Here is a 21,723-nt window from a genome sequence, read left to right as displayed (position 1 = left end):
ATAATACATGATATGACTCCCAGCAGTCTTATTGTGATAATATAATACATGATATGACTCCCACCAGCCTTAGTGTGATAATATAATACATGATATGACTCCCACCAGTCTTAGTGTGATAATATAATACATGATATGACTCGCACCAGTCTTAGTTTGATAATATAATACATGATATGACTCGCACCAGTCTTAGTGTGATAATATAATACATGATGTGACTCCCACCAGTCTTAGTTTGATAATATAATACATGATGTGACTCGCACCAGTCTTATTGTGATAATATAATACATGATATGACTCGCACCAGTCTTAGTTTGATAATATAATACATGATATGACTCCCACCAGCCTTAGTGTGATAATATAATACATGATATGACTCCCAGCAGTCTTATTGTGATAATATAATACATGATATGACTCCCACCAGCATTAGTGTGATAATATAATACATGATATGACTCCCACCAGTCTTAGTGTGATAATATAATACATGATATGACTCGCACCAGTCTTAGTTTGATAATATAATACATGATATGACTCCCACCAATCTTAGTGCGATAATATAATACATGATATGACTCCCACCAGTCTTATTGTGATAATATAATACATGATATGACTCCGACCAGTCTTAGTTTGATAATATAATATATTATATGACTCCCACCAGCCTTAGTGTGATAATATAAAACTTGATATGGCTCCCACCAGTCTTAGTTTAATAATATAATTTACTGTTGAAGAATACAACACAATAAATAAATACAATTACTTGGTGCTATCCAAAAAGTGTTACCTAAAGGTTGTATACAGTTGACATGATTGAAGCAAACCCATTTCAGTTCCTCAAGGTTTTAGGATTGCCATTTTGATGAGGTTTGACATCAAAAGGAATAACAGTTCAGTTCTTATTCCGATAGTTGTCTCTCTTCCTTTCTAACTGGTCTCTCTCCTTTGTCAGACTGTTGTAACTCGTCTGTAGCTGGTCTTTCTCTTTAGTCATATTAATTGTAGGAGTCTCCGATGCTTCTGTTATCTGCATAGGATGGATACATATAGCTACTGGTGAAAACGTCATTTGTTACTGCTAATGTAAGTGACAGGCATTAAAAACACACAGTCCTCGGGGACCACCAGACATTTCAACATGTTGTTGTAGCCCTAAAATAGGTATTTCACCTATTCAAAGGCTTTATGACTACTTGACAATTGGAATCAGGTGCTAGCCCTGAAATACACATGGAACAGCTGGGGGTCCCAGAGAAGAGGTTTAAAAACCACTGGTCTAGAAGGGGTGCACATTTTTGTTTAGACCTTAGCATTACACACCTAATTCAAATCATCAAAGCGTTATGATGAGTTGATAATTTGAATCAGCTGTGTGCTGCTGTGTCAAAAATAAAAATGTTCACCGCTATCGGTTTCCCTGGGCTAGGATTGAGAAACACTGGTCCAGATGGTCTGCTGAAAGAAGATACAATATCTTGTATGTGGTTTGGTTAGTTCCTTAAACATGTCTAACAGAGGACGAACTTAGGGAAGTTGGGACCTTGTTGTGAAAGTCTGATATAGTGTGATGATTAGATAACAATACACTCACAGACTAGTCTCAGGGAGATGTTGAGCGTGACTTGGAGAACACAGAGTATCCCAAAGCTCATAGCAACCATCCTGTAGAGTGTTCTCCCTGAATCCTCAGGTCCTGAGGAGATACACACTGATGTGAGAACACACACACACACACACACACACACACACACACACACACACACACACACACACACACACACACACACACACACACACACACACACACACACACACACACACACACACACACACACACACACACACACACACACACACACACACACACACACACACACACACACACACACACACACACACACACACACACACACACACACACACACACACACACACACACACACACACACACACACACACACACGTATAAGAGGGTGGGGGTGTGACATAATCAGCCACAATAGGACTGTTTCTCACAGCTGTTTTATGATATAAAGTCTACCAATCCATTCTTAAAGATGATAACTTATAAAAGCCTCATGATCTTAGTTCAACAGTCATTCCCCATCAGAACCCAACATATAACCTGTTAAATTAATTGTTTCTAAACAATATTGTAAACCCACTGTATGTATAGCCTCAAAACACAGTTCAAACTATAAGTTGCTATCAGTTAGCATTTTCCTTGTGCTTTTGTTCATGTGTTTAAGTCTTTGTCTGTGTACGGTATGTGTGTGATAGAGAGCTTTCCTAGTTTTTACCTGAGCGATGAGTCTCAGTCTTCGTTCTTTTCTTTGCTCTGTTCTTTTTTTCCACAATAACTTTGTTTTCTTCAATAACCTCTTCATTGACGTAGTCATCCATCTTAACTAACTGTATAGTTACCTTTCTAACTGACTCCTAATGGTAATATCTACTGTGTGATTACCTTTCTAACTGACTCCTAATGGTAATATCTACTGTATGATTACCTTTCTAACTGACTCCTAATGGTAATATCTACTGTATGATTACCTTTCTAACTGACTCCTAATGGTAATATCTACTGTATGATTACCTTTCTAACTGACTCCTAACGGTAATATCTACTGTATGATTACCTTTCTAACTGACTCCTAATGGTAATATCTACTGTATGATTACCTTTCTAACTGACTCCTAATGGTAATATCTACTGTATGATTACCTTTCTAACTGACTCCTAATGGTAATATCTACTGTATGATTACCTTTCTACCTGACCCCTAATGGTAATATCTACTGTATGATTACCTTTCTAACTGACTCCTAATGGTAATATCTACTGTATGATTACCTTTCTAACTGACTCCTAATGGTAATATCTACTGTATGATTACCTTTCTAACTGACTCCTAATGGTAATATCTACTGTATGATTACCTTTCTAACTGACTCCTAATGGTAATATCTACTGTATGATTACCTTTCTAACTGACTCCTAATGGTAATATCTACTGTATGATTACCTTTCTAACTGTCTCCTGATGGTAATATCTACTGTATGATTACCTTTCTAACTGACTCCTAATGGTAATATCTACTGTATGATTACCTTTCTAACTGACTCCTAATGGTAATATCTACTGTATGATTACCTTTCTAACTGACTCCTAATGTTAATATCTACTGTATGATTACCTTTCTAACTGTCTCCTAATGGTAATATCTACTGTATGATTACCTTTCTAACTGACTCCTAATGGTAATATCTACTGTATGATTACCTTTCATACTGACTATAATGGTACTATCTACTGTATGATTACCTTTCTAACTGACTCCTAATGGTAATATCTACTGTATGATTACCTTTCTAACCGACTCCTAATGGTAATATCTACTGTATGATTACCTTTCTAACTGACTCCTAATGGTAATGTCTACTGTATGATTACCTTTCTAACTGACTCCTAATGGTAATATCTACTGTATGATTACCTTTCTACCTGACTCCTAATGGTAATATCTACTGTATGATTACCTTTCTAACTGACTCCTAATGGTAATATCTACTGTATGATTACCTTTCTAACTGACTCCTAATGGTAATATCTAGTGTATGATTACCTTTCTAACTGACTCCTAATGGTAATATCTACTGTATGATTACCTTTCTAACTGACTCCTAATGGTAATATCTACTGTATGATTACCTTTCTACCTGACTCCTAATGGTAATATCTACTGTATGATTACCTTTCTAACTGACTCCTAATGGTAATATCTACTGTATGATTCGAACTTCCCTGACAAGTAGTTGAGTAGTTGGTTTGATATGCTTCTCCACCAGGCACCTCTCTGTTGTCCACTGCAGTTGAAAGAATGTTTTAAGTATCCAATAACCTTCAAGCAGGAAGTTGGTAGACCTGACAGGATAATCTGAACACAGTGATATGACATGATAGCTGCATGACAACAAGTTATGACGAGTGCAGCCTTTCAGCCTATCACTTTATAAGACCTGTTTGTGGCATCATTCATAAGGAAGTCACGTTATGGCTTGTGACCGGCCATCGATGGCCAAATCAGGTCCTTTCTTCCTATCTATGTTTTCTGTGTTTGATAGCAGTGTGAAGAAATATATGTCTTCATCTTTACCAGATGTTTGAAAGGGGAACTTCACGTGTGCGGTGTGTGTGTGTGTGTTTGCGTGCGTGCGTGCGTGCGTGCGTGTGTGTCTTCATGCGCCATGCATGTGTCCCCTCAGTACTGTTCTGCCCTTTGTCTGTGTCCAACTGCATGTGACACTCTTAAGTATCCAATCACATTCAATCAAGAAGCTGGTAGACATTGTTCCTTTATTTATTATTATGTGCCTTTAACAAGAAGAAGAACAAAGCGATTTTTGCTAATAATTAACCATTAAAAAATGCAAGAAAATAATTTAGCTGAGCATATGCCTATGGCAAACCACATGACATGTTGCTAATAAATGACTGATATATTTCCAGAGTACTGTATGTCTACATACTCTCCTCTAAATCTTAACATCATTATTTGTCTCATTCTCCAGTTGTCTTCTTCCTCCTCTACGGTTCTCTCTGACATTAAGTGTCACGTCTGCTCCCGCTCTTCCCTCCCCCTGGTGCTTGAGGGCGCCAGGTTGCCCTGCATCACGCACTCCTGCAGTCCATCATGCACACCTGGCGTCACTCATCACGCACATCAGTGAAATTGGACTCACCTGGACTCACTTATCATCTGTTTATTTCCTCCCCTATATTTGTCAGTTCCCTAGCTCTATTCCCGGCTTCTGCATTGTATTGTTTTTGTCTTTTGTATTAGTTTGCTGACGCTGTCTCATTCCATGTCCGTCTCATTCCACTCCCCGTACCTGCTTCGTCTCTCCAGCATCATTCCATGTGACACTAAGGCTCCATCTCAATCAGTCTTTCCTAGAATCCTGACCTTCTATCTCCTCTCCTACTTCTCAAACCTACACTATAAGAAATAAGGGTTCTGGGGCCTCCCGAGTGGCGCTGCGGTCTAAAGTGCTAGAGGAGTGCTAGAGGTGTCACTACAGATCCGGGTTCGATTCCGGGCTGTTTCGCAGCCGTCCGAGACCCATGAGGTTGGCACACAATTGGCCCAGTGTCTTCCAGGTTAGGGGAGGGTTTCGCCGGCCGAGATTCCCTTGTCCCATCGCGCACTAGCGACTCCTTGTGACAGGCTGGGAGCAAGAACACTGACTTCAGTCGCCAGCTGTACTGTGTATCCTCTGACACATTGGTGCAGCTGGCTTCCAGAGCAGTGTGTGTCAAGAAGCAGTGAGGCTAGGCGGGGTTGTGTTTCAGAGGACGCATGGCTCTCGACCTTCGCCTCTCCTGAGTCTGTATGGGAGTTTCAGCAATGGGACAAGACTGTAACTACCAATTGGATCTCACGAAATTGGGGAGAAAGGGTTAAAAGGGTTAAAAGTGCACCAAAAAATACAAAAGGGTTCTGCTGCTGTCCCCATATGAGACCCTTTTTGGTTCCAGGTAGAATTTTTCTGGGTTCCATGTAGAACCAGAAGGTTTCAACCTGGAACCGAATGGGTTCTCCTAGAGCCAAAAGGGGTTCTTCAAAGGGCTCTCCTATGGGGACAACCGAAGAACCCTTTTCGGTTCTAGATAGAAAAAATGGTGCTAAGAGTGTAGAGAGGCTAAAGTAGGTTATTGTTAAATCATTTTCTCATGGATCCAGTTATGGTTTGTGCAACAATTGTCATCTTTCCATGTCTTTAAAAGTCTTTAAAATAATCAAGGGGTCTGAAAACTTTCCGAATGCACTGTATATAGGTTTGAGCTAGCGAATGTCATTTTTGGTGAGTTTAGACATTTACAAGCGAAAGTGAATGAGAGACATCGTACACATGGATACTGGCTCTCCAGCAGCATATCCACACTGTCTGTGTGGAGTTTGGACTTAGTAGGGCTACAGGCCTGTCTGCTCAGAGAAGAGGGGGAGGAGCAGATGGGAGAAACAAGGAAATCAAGATAGCAGTGGCAGCTGTACAAGTAACTCATCCAAAGGGCTTTGCCTTCTGTAGCTGGTCTTTCTATTTAGTCAGGGTGTTACTACTGGTATGTAGCTGGTCTCTCTCTTTAGTCAGGGTGTTACTACTGGTCTATATCTGGTCTCTCTCTTTAGTCAGTGTGTTGTATCTGGTCTGTAGCTGGTCTCTCTCTTTAGTCAGGGTGTTACTACTGGTCTATATCTGGTCTCTCTCTTTAGTTAGGGTGTTGTATCTGGTCTATAGCTGGTCTCTCTCTTTAGTGAGGGTGTTACTACTGGTTGGTTGCTGGTCTCTCTCTTTAGTCAGGGTGTTGTTTCTGGTCTGTAGCTGGTCTTTCTCTTTAGTGAGGTTGTAGTATCTGGTCTGTAGCTGGTCTCTCTCCTTAGTCAGGTTGTAGTATCTGGTCTGTAGCTGGTCTCTCGCTTTAGTCAGGTTTTTGTATCTGGTCTGTATCGGGACTCAATGCAAATAGTCTGGGCAGGCATTTGATTGCCTGTTCAGGAGTCTTATGGGTTGGCGTTAAAAGCTGGTGAGAAGCCTTTTGGTCCTAGACTTGCCGCTCCGGTTCCGCTTGCCATGCGGTAGCAAAGAGAACAGTCAATGACTTGGATGGCAGGGGTCTTTGACAAGTTTTAGGGCCTTCCTTTGACACCGCCTGGTGTAGAAGTCCTGGATGGCAGGCAGCTTAGCCCCAGTGCTGTACTGGGCCGTATGCACCACCATCTGTAGTGCCGTGCGGTCAGAGGCCAAGCGGTTGCCGTATCAGGCAGTGATGCAACCAGTTACTAGGATGCAACATAGTTACTAGGTAAAGCAACAGGTGAATAGTTCTAATCACCAGCACTTCTTACAACTAGGTGATAAGCAATGAATTTGGACACCAACTCACAGTAGACAGACAGGCCTATTATCCCAGCCATTAAAATACACAGCAGCCCCAAACACACTGCAAAAACTGGGAAGGGTCTCTTCCCTGAGCTATCAGGCTCTGTAGACACATCAAATAAACGTTTGTGTGTGTGTGTGTGTGTGTGTGTTACCTGAGTGCTGGTCTCCTGGTCCATTATTAGGAGCAGTGTCTGCTGTCTCTTCTCTCTTGGTGCTGGTCTCACCGTCTCTCAGGGTGTCTGCACTGACGTAGATATCCACAATCCTCTCCGCCATCTCACCTCTGTCAAACTTGACCTTATTGGTCATATCTGCCTCAGCATAGATGGCCTCAGACATCTCCAACAACGTACTGTGTTTTCTGTCTAACAGGTGTATGTTAAGTCTATCCAGGTTCTTGTGATATCGTTACCTCTGCCCTGTGTCTGTTCCTGTGCCTTACTGTAGGTGGCACTGTTTAATGCAGCTCCAGGATAACAATGGCAGCAACTAGAGGTTGATTGCGTTGTACCTTTTTGAGACAGCAAATTCAGTCAATCAGCCTTCTCTGTTAGAGCTAAAATATGATGGAATGCAATGCTCACGGACTAGAGAAGCTGCACTGATTATTGTACTTTTACATTTAAATTGAAAACATGCCTCAAATCAATCCAAACCTGTACACATGAGTTATCTGTGGTTCCTCATGATAGTGTGTTGTTGTTAGAATGACATATTATTGGATGTAATGTATTTGTATGTTGTATTGTTTCAGTGTGTATTTGTATTTAGATAATGGCTGTGTAAAGGCCCTTACCTGCCCAGGGACTACGGGTGTAAATTATATTTTGGCTAACCCCGGCACATTTACATGGATGTAATATTGATGCTGATTACTGTGCACTGTCCCCTATAAAAACGTGACCACGTGACTTCCCCCATTTTAGCTTCCAATGGAAAAAAATTTGTTTCCCACAGTGTACATCAGTTTTAAACATAAGATTCAAGCGATAATTGAGGTGATCATTTTTTTGTGGAACAATTTTGACCCTGTGACTTCATCACATACATCACCAATGGCCTTATGCCTTATAGGGGTCCTGTTTTCTATCTATGCTGTCTGTGTGGGACGTCAATGTGAAGAGTTATTCAGAATGAAACTGACGGTCAACTTGGTTTAGAGGGGAATTTCACCAGAAGCAGAAGTTTTGATAAGATCTTCATCGTTTCAGATTGACAGATTTAAGAGAATAGTAATAACAAAACATTTCCACAGTGTATTATGACAGAGTTCCCACAGTGTATTATGACAGAGTTCCCACAGTGTATTATGACAGAGTTCCCACAGTGTATTATGACAGAGTTTCCACAGTGTATTATGACAGAGTTTCCACAGTGTATTATGACAGAGTTCCCACAGTGTATTATGACAGAGTTCCCACAGTGTATTATGACAGAGTTCCCACAGTGTATTATGACAGAGTTTCCACAGTGTATTATGACAGAGTTCCCACAGTGTATTATGACAGAGTTCCCACAGTGTATTATGACAGAGTTCCCACAGTGTATTATCACAGAGTTCCCACAGTGTATTATGACAGAGTTCCCACAGTGTATTATGACAGAGTTCCCACAGTGTATTATAACAGAGTTCCCACAGTGTATTATGACAGAGTTCCCACAGTGTATTATGACAGAGTTCCCACAGTGTGTTATGACAGAGTTCCCACAGTGTATTATGACAGAGTTCCCACAGTGTATTATGACAGAGTTTCCACAGTGTATTATGACAGAGTTTCCACAGTGTATTATGACAGAGTTCCCACAGTGTATTATGACAGAGTTCCCACAGTGTGTTATGACAGAGTTCCCACAGTGTATTATGACAGAGTTCCCACAGTGTATTATGACAGAGTTCCCACAGTGTGTTATGACAGAGTTTCCACAGTGTATTATGACAGAGTTCATTACATATTTCCACCCTGTCTTTTTGTACAACATAACATATACATACCGGTTATGTCTGATGACTTGACTCTCTTTGCAATGATTCCACTGTTCCACATGACATCTACCAACATTAACTATTATACAACTCTATAGCTCTACTCTATTCCACAGGAGGAGAGAAAGCATCACACAGATCCTTAGATACAGGGACAGAGTCAAAGGTGGCCCTCCGGTGGATGTAGTACTAACTACAGGTACAGCTGTAGTGTTGGGGACAGAGGCCGGTGCTGTAGAGCTCACAACCACCCCCACAGAGTCCTTCACTGTGCCCAGACACACACCCACGTTGCCTGCCCTGTCAACTACCACCAGCTCTACCTTCTTTGAACAGCAGGTGGCGCTGTACTCAACCCGGGTCACGTTCTCGCCCCCGGTACCCACCTCTGTAGAAGTGTTCAGGGTCCCGTTGCCCTGGCGCAGGGTGACTCGGTCGATGCCAGTCCCGTTGGCACCGTCGGTCAGCTTGGCAGAGAGCTGCCAGTAAGAGGCACTGCAGTCAGCCGGGCAGTTGGACGAGACGCTGACCACCCCACACTGGGGAGGGGTGAAATCTGTCACCTGGAGGGGGGGGGAGACAGAGAGAGAGCGATAGAGAGCTTAGTCAGACAACTGAAGTAGTGGTGGAGGTAGAACCATCTCTAACCTGTAGAGCTGTTACCATTCTTATCAGGGCCATGAGGGAGAGAGGATATGAGGAAAGGAGGCCAGACCCATTTTAGAGTTTTGGAACATGACCCTTACCTTGCTGAAAACAGAGAGACGCAGGATGGCGTAGTTCAAGTCTGCTGCTCCAGCGGACTCTGCCTCGATGGTCAGGGTGACGTCCGTTCCCGATGGGGTGCTGGCGGGCGCCGTGAGAGTCACCGTACCGTTGGCCGCTCCGCCTCCGGTCACAACGGACACACTGGCGGGGAAGGAGGAGGTGAAGCCGCGGTCGTTCGTGGCTCGGACGGTAAAAGTTCCTCCTGTTCCGTTGGCCATTGCCACGCTGAAGGGGACAGAGATGGTAGAACCGGGTTCTAGAGTACTGTCAGCCTGGGCCTGGAGAGAGAAGAACTTCACTTTTTAACAATAAGACAGTGTCCAAAATGCAATCCTATTCCTTGTAGTGCACTGCTTTTCATCAGAACCCTAGCGGCCCAGGTCCAACGGAAAAGGATGCAATTTCAGAGTTCTACAAGACTGACCGTAACAGAGATGCTGGAAGTCTTTATCTGAGTGGAGGCCTGTCTCTGGAAGAGGCTAGGTGATGATTTGGTGGTGGCGCTATTGCTCTCTCCCCTCAGACGCACCACAAACTCCCCCTGTGGGACTCTGGCCACGGTAACCAGGAAGTCCCCGCCGCCGGTGCCGCCTAGCGATTGCAGGGTTCCGTTGACTTCTGACCCTGACCCCGAGGCCTCGACCAGGGCCACCGCCGTCACAGTGACAGAGTCACCCCCCGTCACAGACACCAGCAGGGTTATGTTATCGCCTGGGAGGGGGGGGAGGAGAAACCGGGTGGTGAAGAGAGACATGGAGGAAGAGGAGAGAAGGGGAGGAGAGTGAAGTGAACAGAGGAAAAGAGAGAGTAAGAATGAGAGAAAGGGTAACGGAGCGAGGGAGAAAATGAGGTAGAAACAGAGAGGTAAGGTGAAGTAGAGAGGAAGAGGAAGTTATTATTTTCTTTTACATTATTTGAAACTACTCTGCTGTGATGCTGTGGAAGATGAAGATGAAAAAGCCGGTACTGAAGATGGTTTCTTCTGTTATTTATTGTTACCTGTGAGAGGACGGCCCTCTTTGAGGCCAAAGTCTCCATGAGCGCCCCCGAAAGCCTCCACGAAATGGTAGCCAAAATTAACAGAGCTCTGACCTGAAACACACACACGCACGCACTTTAGATAATCCATTATTTAAACAATTCTTACATAGAGCATAAAGATAGATATGTAAATGTTGTGATGAGGAGGGGAAGTCCAGACAATGGACTACGTCTGAAATGGAACCCTATTCCATATATATAATCACTACTGTTGACCAGGGATCAGGGCTCGCCACTCTACTGACCTATGACCTTCAGTGAGTAGGACTCTACGGAGTTAAGACTGATTTCCCATAATCCTGTGTTGTTGTGTGTGGTCAGAGAGACGCGGTGTAGGTTCCCTACAGTCTGGATGGTCCCCAGAGGACCGCTGGCCTCACTGTTACTCTGAGACACACCTAGAGGGAGGAGAGGGACATCTGGTTATCACAAACTTTACCTGGACAGGTGATGTGTACAGTAAATCACAACTGGCTGTCACACACACACCTGAAGGGCTGGTGAGAGTGAAGGAGAGGGATCCTCCTGTGATGTAAGCATTCAGATTTCTCACAGACTCGTCTACTGTAAAGGAGAAATTCTCTGCCTTTCCTGGGCTCCTTATCTCCTGTAGAACAGTCACCTGGAGGAGGAGGAGGAGGAGGTGGAGGGGTTAATAGACAATACATTAGATATGTTAACAACACAGTCACCTGGAGGAAGAGGAGGAGGAGGAGGAGGAGGGGTTAATAGACAATACATTAGATATGTTAACAACACAGTCACCTGGAGGAGGGGGAGGAGGAGGAGGAGGAGGAGGGGGAGGAGGGGTTAATATAGAATACATTAGATATGTTAACAACACAGTCACCTGGAGGAGGAGGAGGAGGAGGAGGGGGGGGGGGGTTAATAGACAATACATTAGATATGTTAACAACACAGTCACCTGGAGGAGGAAGAGGAGGAGGAGGAGGGGGGTTAATATACAATACATTAGATATGTTAACAACACATTAACCTGGAGGAGGAGGAGGAGGAGGAGGAGGAGGAGGAGGAGGAGGGGTTAATATACAATACATTAGATATGTTAACAACACAGTCACCTGGAGGAAGAGGAGGAGGAGGGGTTAATATACAATACATTAGATATGTTAACAACACATTAACCTGGAGGAGAAGGAGGAGGAGGAGAAGGAGGAGGAGGAGGAGGAGGGGTTAATATACAATACATTAGATATGTTAACAACACATTAACCTGGAGGAAGAGGAGGAGGAGGAGGAGGAAGAGGAGGAGGAGGGGTTAATAGACAATACATTAGATATGTTAACAACACATTAACCTGGAGGAAGAGAGGAGGAGGAGGAGGAGGAGGAGGAGGAGGAGGAGGAGGAGGGGTTAATAGACAATACATTAGATATGTTAACAACACAGTCACCTGGAGGAAGAGGAGGAGGAGGAGGAGGGGTAATAGACAATACATTAGATATGTTAACAACACAGTCACCTGGAGGAAGAGGAGGAGGAGGAGGAGGAGGAGGAGGAGGAGGAGGAGTTAATTGACAATACATTAGATATGTTAACAACACAGTCACCTAGAGGAAGAGGAGGAGGGGGAGGAGGAGGAGGGGTTAATGGACAATACAGTAGATATGTTAACAACACATTAACCTGGAGGAAGAGGAGGAGGAGGAGAAGTTGGAGGAAGAGGAGGGGTTAATAGACAATACTTTAGATATGTTAACAACACAGTCATCTGGAGGAGGAGGAGGAGGAGGAGGAGGAGGAGGAGGGGTTAATAGACAATACATTAGATATGTTAACAACACACTTGACGTCATTGTTAGGTGTACAGTTGTATATCTTGTCCAGTGAGTGAGAGTGACTGACTGAACACTGAGCTGGCGGACATTGGTCTATAGCCTGTAGGTCAATACATTATCATACCTGTGCTGCAGAGGAGGCGTCCTCGATGACACTGGTGGCCCGGTGCAGATCCTCCTTGGTGACCTCAATGGCCTGACCTGAGGGAAGGGACCACAGTATGTTCTGAGAACTCTATAAGAAGCTGTAAAACACTTTGGGACAACTGCTTTATGAATTAAATCAATTGAATGATTGGTTGACCTCCAGAGGCCTGGGCAAGGTCACGGTACAGCTGAGCGTCTGATTGGGCCATCCGGTTGGAGGCTCCACCCTGACTGGGCCATACGGCTGAAGCCCCGCCCACGGAACGCCTACGACGACGTCGACTGGATCGGAGATTGTCAGTCAACATGAAGGTCACCTGAGGAGAGGAGAGGGAGCAGAGGAGAGGTAGAGAGAGGAGAAGAGAGTTAGAGGTTGATGACAGAATAAAGGATGAAAGGAAAGTGGAAGTTAGGAAAGAATGGCAGTAAAGAAATAAGATATGTTGAGATGAATCATAATGGCTAGCATTTACATCACATTAGATCAAATCTCAGTCAGACAACTTGTGAGCCCACGAACAGTAAACTGTCTCCAAAAGGGGGAGAGACAGAGACAGTGATGAAGAGAAGCACAGAGAAAGAGACAGAAAGAGAAGGAGACAGAGAGAGAGAAAGATAAACAGTAGTGAAAGCTACTAACCACAGACTTGGTGCTCTCTATGAGGGCAGTGACAGTGCTCTTCAGTGCAGTGTCTTTAGCAGGAGCATCAGTGAACACAAAGATCTCAGAGGAGGGTGGCGCCGCCGTGAGGGCCAGCTGGGAATTACAACACATTCAGCAAAGAGTCAGACCACACTGGGATCAAGGACTGGAACTCTATGGGAAATAGACTGGCTAACTAACCAGCTCTGGCAGAGTTGCAAAAACAGGCAACCACATTTCAAATGAAGCCATTCAAATGCAGCCTTCATATTGGCACTGTGAATGTAACCTTTGCTCATGACATTGCCTGTATATAAACACACACACACACACACCTGTAGTCCTGACAGGCACAGCTCTGGTATATCTCCTCCTCCTGATGCTGTCAGGGCGTTGATTCTCTGTTTGAAAATGTCTGCATTTGTTGTGGTGATCAGAGGTCCAAATCCTGCAAACACACACACATACACACACACACACGACAAATTGTGTAAGATTTGATCGGACGTGAAAATGTAATGTTATTCCACATAAGTAAAAAGATAAGAACTTTGGGTTTAAACAGTTATTCTGCTCCAATTTCAGGGAGGCACTTGGCATGTGATGTGATTGTAATGTTAGAGTTGGACAACAGATCTGGGACCAGGCTAACACCCACCTGGGTCTCTGAAGGGGACCAGGATGTATGTTCCTGCTGATCTGGGACCAGGCTAACACCCACCTGGGTCTCTGAAGGGGACCAGGATGTATGCTCCTGCTGATCTGGGACCAGGCTAACACCCACCTGGGTCGTTGAAGGGGACCAGGATGTATGTTCCTGCTGATCTGGGACCAGGCTAACACCCACCTGGGTCTCTGAAGGGGACCAGGATGTATGTTCCTGCTGATCTGGGACCAGGCTAACACCCACCTGGGTCGTTGAAGGGGACCAGGATGTATGTTCCTGCTGATCTGGGACCAGGCTAACACCCACCTGGGTCGTTGAAGGGGACCAGGATGTATGTTCCTGCTGATCTGGGACCAGGCTAACACCCACCTGGGTCGTTGAAGGGGACCAGGATGTATGTTCCTGCTGATCTGGGACCAGGCTAACACCCACCTGGGTCGTTGAAGGGGACCAGGATGTATGTTCCTGCTGATCTGGGACCAGGCTAACACCCACCTGGATCGTTGAAGGGGACCAGGATGTATGATGAAGGTTCCTGCTGGGTTCTTCTCTTACTGTCGATGATGGAGAAGGACACTCTCTTAGCCTCAGTGATGTCATCACTCATACTGCCTGTGGTGTCGATGACAAAACACAACACTGATGACTGGGTGATGTCCATTAACCTGGAGAGGGGATGAGAGAGAGCAAGGGAGGTTATAGAGTAGGAATTATGAACCAAAAACACCCTTTGTTATCCTAGCTCCTCACAACAGTTTTACCACGACATCTCCCTCATCATATAGTAGTCCAATCAGTTTACCACGACATCTCCCTCATCATATAGTAGTCCAATCAGTTTACCACGACATCTCCCTCATCATATAGTAGTCCAATCAGTTTACCACGACATCTCCCTCATCATATAGTAGTCCAATCAGTTTACCACGACATCTCCATCATCATATAGTAGTCCAATCAGTTTACCACGACATCTCCATCATCATATAGTAGTCCAATCAGTTTACCACGACATCTCCCTCATCATATAGTAGTCCAATCAGTTTACCACGACATCTCCATCATCATATAGTAGTCCAATCAGTTTACCACGACATCTCCATCATCATATAGTAGTCCAATCAGTTTACCACGACATCTCCCTCATCATATAGTAGTCCAATCAGTTTACCACGACATCTCCCTCATCATATAGTAGTCCAATCCTTGCCCATAGTAGTGAAAAAATCCTCCAATTGAACACAAAACATCACAAATAATCACCTCTTGCCTAAACATTGCCCACCTACTTCAGCCTCTCTCTCTCTCACCGTAGGAAGTCCTTGTCCCCGGCAGCTCCTCTGATGTCCTCCAATAGTTCCATGGTAGCGTTGACGGCCACGTCGGCTGCAGTGTGGTGGAGGTGACCGTGACTGGACCCCACGTCGTCCTTGTTGATGCCCCCTTCCGGGTCCCGACCACTGGTCCGGTCAAACGACCCGCCGTGGCTACACTTCCCTAGGAGAGGGAGAGATGAGTGTGTGAGTTAGTTTGCGTCAATGCTCCCGAGTGGCGCAGCGGTCTAAGGCGCTGCATCTCAGTGCAAGCGGCGTCACTACAGTCCTTGGTTTGATTCCAGGCTGTATCATAATCCGGCCGTGATTGGGAGTCAAATAGGGTGGTGCACAATTGGCCCAACGTCATCCGGGTTTGGCAGGGGTAGCCCGTCATTGTAAATAAGAATTTGCCTAGTTAAATAAAGGTTACATAAAATAATGTTTATTTGGTTGTATTTATTAGGATCCCCATTAGCTGCTGTCTATCAAGAAGAGGAAGACAAAGTGTGTGTGTGTGTGTGTACCTGCAGGTTTGTTGGAGGAGAACAGGTTGAAGTATCCAGAGGTGAGCAGGCCCTGCTGTAAGACCTCTGGTAGGATGTTATCAGTACAGTTACCTCCCATACAGTTCCTACAGGTTGGAGTACTGGGGCCTGAAGAGGGAGGAGAGGGGGTTATAACAGGAGTACTGGGGCCTGAAGAGGGAGGAGAGGGGGTTATAACAGGAGTACTGGGGCCTGAAGAGGGAGGAGAGGGGGTTATAACAGGAGTACTGGGGCCTGAAGAGGGAGAAGAGGGGGTTATAACAGGAGTACTGGGGCCTGAAGAGGGAGGAGGGGGGGTTATAACAGGAGTACAGGGGCCTGAAGAGGGAGGAGAGGGGGTTATAACAGGAGTACTGGGGCCTGAAGAGGGAGGAGAGGGGGTTATAACAGGAGTACTGGGGCCTGAAGAGGGAGGAGAGGGGGTTATAACAGGAGTACTGGGGCCTGAAGATGGAGAAGAGGGGGTTATAACAGGAATACTGGGGCCTGAAGATGGAGAAGAGGGGGTTATAACAGGAGTACTGGGGCCTGAAGAGGGAGGAGAGGGGGTTATAACAGGAGTACTGGTGCCTGAAGATGGAGGAGAGGGGGTTATAACAGGAGTACTGGGGCCTGAAGAGGGAGGAGAGGGGGTTATAACAGGATTACTGGGGCCTGAAGAGGGAGGAGAGGGGGTTATAACAGGAGTACTGGGGCCTGAAGAGGGAGGAGAGGGGGTTATAACAGGAGTACTGGGGCCTGAAGAGGGAGGAGAGGGGGTTATAACAGGAGTACTGGGGCCTGAAGAGGGAGGAGAGGGGGTTATAACAGGAGTACTGGGGCCTGAAGAGGGAGGAGAGGGGGTTATAACAGGAGTACTGGGGCCTGAAGAGGGAGGAGAGGGGGTTATAACAGGAGTACTGGGGCCTGAAGAGGGAGGAGAGGGGGTTATAACAGGAGTACTGGGGCCTGAAGATGGAGAAGAGGGGGTTATAACAGGAATACTGGGGCCTGAAGATGGAGAAGAGGGGGTTATAACAGGAGTACTGGGGCCTGAAGAGGGAGAAGAGGGGGTTATAACAGGAGTTCTGGGGCCTGAAGAGGGAGAAGAGGGGGTTATAACAGGAGTACTGGGGCCTGAAGAGGGAGGAGAGGGGGTTATAACAGGAGTACTGGGGCCTGAAGAGGGAGAAGAGAGAGAGAAAGAGGAGAGAGAGAGAGAGAGAGAGAGAGAGAGAGAGAGAGAGAGAGAGAGAGAGAGAGAGAGAGAGAGAGAGAGAGAGAGAGAGAGAGAGAGAGAGAGGAAGAGAGAGAGAGAGAGAGAGAGAGAGAGAGAGAGAGAGAGAGAGAGAGAGAGAGAGAGAGAGAGAGAGAGAGAGAGAGAGAGAGAGAGATGAGAGAGAGAGAGAGCGCGAGAGAGAGAGAGAGAGAGATAGTGAGTCCACTGTAGAGTTAGAGTACAGTATGTGGAGTCATCAAATGAAATTGTATTTGTCACATGAATACAACAGTGAAATGCTTACCTACAAGCCCTTAACAACAGTGAAATGCTTACCTACAAGCCCTTAACAACAGTGAAATGCTTACCTACAAGCCCTTAACAACAGTGAAATGCTTACCTACAAGCCCTTAACAACAGTGAAATGCTTACCTACAAGCCCTTAACAACAGTGTAATGCTTACCTACAAGCCCTTAACCACAGTGAAATGCTTACCTACAAGCCCTTAACAACAGTGAAATGCTTACCTACAAGCCCTTAACAACAGTGAAATGCTTACCTACAAGCCCTTAACAACAGTGAAATGCTTATCTACAAGCCCTTAACAACAGTGAAATGCTTACCTACAAGCCCTTAACAACAGTGAAATGCTTACCTACAAGCCCTTAACAACAGTGAAATGCTTACCTACAAGCCCTTAACAACAGTGCAGTTTTTAAAAAAGTGTTAAGTAAAAATACAAGTAACAAATAATTAAAGAGCAGTAGTAAATAACAATAGTGAGGCTATATACAGTGGGTACCGGTACAGAGTCAACGTGCGGGGGCACCGGTTAGTGGAGGTAATTGAGGTAATATGTACATGTAGGTAGAGTTAAAGTGACTATGTATAGAGGGGTGTGAAGTGTGTAGAAGCGATGACAAGTCTATTATCTCCAGGCTGGTTGGTCGACTGATACAAAGAGGGAGTGGTTTAGTGTTGACATTGGCACACAGCCAAATACTTCTTTATCAATCCGTGAGGAGGGGTTTCTTTATTTTATGAACAAATGCCTTTATAAAGTAGGCGTTTTAGCTACGTGTTTGTTTTGCATGTAGTTACCTGTACTGTGTCGATATAGGTGGGTATATCTGGGGGTGGTTGAAATAAACTACAGGTAGTTCCACACACAGTACCTGCCAGGTTCACCAGTTGCAGGTCAGGTCTGATCAGAGTGCTGTACGGCTGTCTGTTTCCCATCTCAACCCAGTTACTGTGGCTGTAGAAGTCCTGGAGAGACAGTCACAATCATCTCCACAGTATCAGCACAACCAGTCTTCATCATCTCCCTCTCTCAACTGTAGTATGTGTGTGTGTTTGTGCGTGTGCATGCGTGCTTGTTTGTGTGTCACCTCATCTGTAGTGTGACAGACAGCTCACCTGTAGTGTGTGACAGACTCGTCCCAGCGCCAGCCTGGCCAATAGGAATCTCCCTCGTTTGACGCTGGCCTTGACCTCCGACACCCCCGCCGTGATCAGGGCCCGCCCCCCCTGGAAGGTCTCCCCGTCGAAGTGGTGCGCCTGGCTCACATCATCATCATCATCATCATCATCATCATCACCATCATGTCGACATCATCATCATCATCATCATTGTGTCACCATTATCATCACAATCATCAACCTCATCATCCTCGTATCCATTATCATCACCATTATCATCACCCTTATCATCACCATCATCACCATTATCATCATCATCATGATCAACCTTATAATCATCACAATCTTCATCACCATTATCATCATAGCCATCATTATCATCGCCATTGGCATTATCACCATTATCATAATCCAAATAATAATTGGCATCATTATCATCATATTGATCATCATTAACATCCTCATCACCAATATCATTACCATTATCATAATCATCGCCATCGCCACATGCATCATCACCATTATCATCATCATCATCATAACCACCAGTATCACCATTATCATAATCATTGTCGTGATCATCACCATTATCATCATCATCACCATCATTCTCGTCATCATCTTGTCATCCTCACTTTGCTCAGAGCAAACGCCATGTCCACCAGGGCGTTGCTAAGGTACATCTTGACAATGGCGCTCTGGAAGAGGATGGTGGAGACGAGGGAGGAAGAGGAGGAGTCTGCAGAGCAGGCCTTCTGTAGTTTGACGATGGTGAGACTGTCATCAATCTTTGGAGAGAGAGAGAGAGACAGACAGGTTATTAATTGGTTTGTAGGGGAAACTCACAAGTAAGAGACTTACTTTCAGTCTGGTGAAAAAAATGTCTTATTTGCACATTCATTGCTTTATTATAGAACTAATTACAAAAACATGAGTTCATTTCCAGTAGCTCATTCCAGTCTGTCACAACATTCACCAATAGTCAACTCACCGGCAGGCTGAAGTCCCGCCCCTGGGCGGCAGCCAGGGCGCGGCAGACCTCGGCGGTTTTGCGTAATACAGCCCTCTGTGTGATGTCACGGTGTGTGACCGAGCCCCCTCCTGAGATGAGGGGTTTGAAGGCCTGGGTGCCCCCTGGAATGGACAGGTACAGCGCCATCAAGAGGAGGGAGGTCTGCATGGCAGTGCATAAAGTCTTGAGGGTCCAAGGAGATTGGTGGAGGTCTCTAATAACTCTCTCTGTGTGTGAGATATGATCAGAGTCCAATATCAAGTATCTTCCTGGTTCTGTGAGCCTGTTGCAACCTACAGAGACACAAAAGGACAGAGAGCAAATCAAGGAGAGGTTACTCAGGGTTAACGAGCTGTAGTGGGAACGCCTGTGTGGAGATTGGGAATGAAGAGGGAAGCAGAGAGAGAGAAGGGAATGAAGAGGGAAACATGAGAGAGAAAAGGGAATGAAGGGGGAGGCATGAGAGAGACAAGGGAATGAAGAGGGAAGCAGAGAGAGAAAATGGAATGAAGGGGGAAGCAGAGAGAGAAAAGGGAATGAAGAAGGAAACATGAGAGAGAAAAGGGAATGAAGGGGGAGGCATGAGAGAGACAAGGGAATGAAGAGGGAAGCAGAGAGAGAAAAGGGAATGAAGGGGGAAGCAGAGAGAGAAAAGGGAATGAAGAGGGAAGCAGAGAGAGAAAAGGGAATGAAGGGGGAAGCAGAGAGAGAAAAGGGAATGAAGAGGGAAACATGAGAGAGAAAAGGGAATGAAGGGGGAGGCATGAGAGAGAAAAGGGAATGAAGGGGGAGGCATGAGAGAGACAAGGGAATGAAGGGGGAAGCATGAGAGAGACAAGGGAATGAAGGGGGAGGCATGAGAGAGAAAGGGGAATGAAGGGGGAGGCATGAGAGAGACAAGGGAGGGGAGACATAAATATTCTCACTTAAGTCCTGACCATATCTCAGATCACATTGTACATATCACTAAAATAACTTGTTATCTAACGAACGCACTTTAAGAAATGGAAAACAATTTTCCATTCAAATACTTTACATAAACAGTGCGAAATGAACTAAAGATGAAGTCTAGAAGACACAAAGTTGACTTACAAAAATTCCAACTGAAATGTTGACAGGTATAATTGATTAAAATGACATTAAAATGTGTGTTTTACCTGTGAGTCGTGAAGTCCTGACGGCCACGTTGGCAGTGGTGGTGGAAGTAGACTTCAAGTGTGTGTGTACAGTTTTCTCTGTGTGTTTCACATTCTTTGTCCTTATCAGTTTGTGTGGGGGCTCATTCTGCTCCTTTATAACTTGCTACACCTGGGTGGAGTGACGAGGGGAAGTCACTCATTCAGTGTTCAGGTGGCCGTGACAAGAATTCCCAAACAGAACACTCCTCCAGATACACAGGAAGAGGAGGGCTGTGTGTGTACAGTGTGTGTGTACAGTGTGTGTGTGTGTGTGTGTGTGTGTGTGTGTGTGTGTGTGTGTGTGTGTGTGTGTGTGTGTGTGTGTGTGTGTGTGTGTGTGTGTGTGTGTGTGTGTGTGTGTGTGTGTGTGTGTGTGTGTGTGTGTCAGAGCAGTGGGAGGACAGTGGGAGAGGCCTTACTGTCCGTGTTGAGGTCTGACTCCAATACACATAAAGGCAGTGTACCAAATGACACCTTTTTCCTTATATATGAGCCCTATGAGCACAATAAGTCCTATAACTTGTTACGGCTGCAGGGGGCGTATTGAATAACTGGAAAAAGGTGCCCATTTTCAAACGGCCTCATACTCAATTTTTGCTCGTACAATATGCATATTATTATTACTATTGGATAGAAAACACTCTCTAGTTTCTAAAACCGTTTGAATTATTTCTCTAAGTGGAACAGAACTCTTTTTACAGCCCATTTCCTATCCGGAAGTGAGATTTCCAAATGCGAAGTCTCTCTTCAAGAGCTTGTCTATAAAAGGGCATGTCACTTAGGACTGTAGAAACATGTCATACACCTTCCCCTGGGTGTCATGCGGAAGTGAGAGCAGAAATGACTTGATTATCTCGTCCTGGGATTGAACACAACCTCTTGGAGTGACAAGAGCGCCATTCATTTTTTTCCTGGGCGCAAAGTTGGACCTGGACTCGGCTCCTGGAAAAACCTCGTTATAGGTGAATATGATCTCTGGCTTCGATTTTATTTGATACATATCACAATATCATCCTAAAGTATGTTTTTTCAAT

At 45.1% G+C, this 21,723-nt stretch overlaps 1 protein-coding gene across 2 annotated transcripts; it reads right to left on the bottom strand.

Annotated features, from left to right (window-relative positions):
• Positions 1 to 8,235: 8,235 nt before the first annotated feature.
• Positions 8,236 to 20,823, bottom strand: vwa10.2 (von Willebrand factor A domain containing 10, tandem duplicate 2). Of its 2 annotated transcripts, none has more exons than XM_071407886.1 (18): positions 20,669 to 20,820; positions 19,491 to 19,804; positions 19,135 to 19,287; positions 18,497 to 18,637; positions 18,253 to 18,346; positions 15,858 to 15,986; positions 15,328 to 15,514; positions 14,513 to 14,682; positions 13,686 to 13,798; positions 13,348 to 13,464; positions 12,865 to 13,024; positions 12,685 to 12,761; positions 11,250 to 11,382; positions 11,006 to 11,158; positions 10,719 to 10,811; positions 10,144 to 10,430; positions 9,698 to 9,997; positions 8,236 to 9,514 (listed from the first exon to the last, which is right to left on the bottom strand). In XM_071407886.1, exons 2-18 carry the CDS (start codon positions 19,677 to 19,679, stop codon positions 9,044 to 9,046), a joined length of 2,967 nt encoding a protein of 988 aa, XP_071263987.1. In that variant the 5' UTR covers positions 19,680 to 19,804; positions 20,669 to 20,820; the 3' UTR covers positions 8,236 to 9,043. The 2 variants fall into 2 exon arrangements, with proteins under 2 accessions (XP_071263987.1, XP_071263988.1); XM_071407887.1 differs by having other exon boundaries at positions 9,320 to 9,514; positions 9,698 to 9,944; positions 20,669 to 20,823.
• Positions 20,824 to 21,723: the final 900 nt, after the last annotated feature.

This window comes from Salvelinus alpinus, chromosome 6 (genome assembly GCF_045679555.1).
Source record: "Salvelinus alpinus chromosome 6, SLU_Salpinus.1, whole genome shotgun sequence".
In the NCBI taxonomy this organism is placed as follows: Eukaryota; Metazoa; Chordata; class Actinopteri; order Salmoniformes; family Salmonidae; genus Salvelinus; species Salvelinus alpinus.
This window is presented reverse-complemented; position numbering and strand designations above follow the sequence as displayed.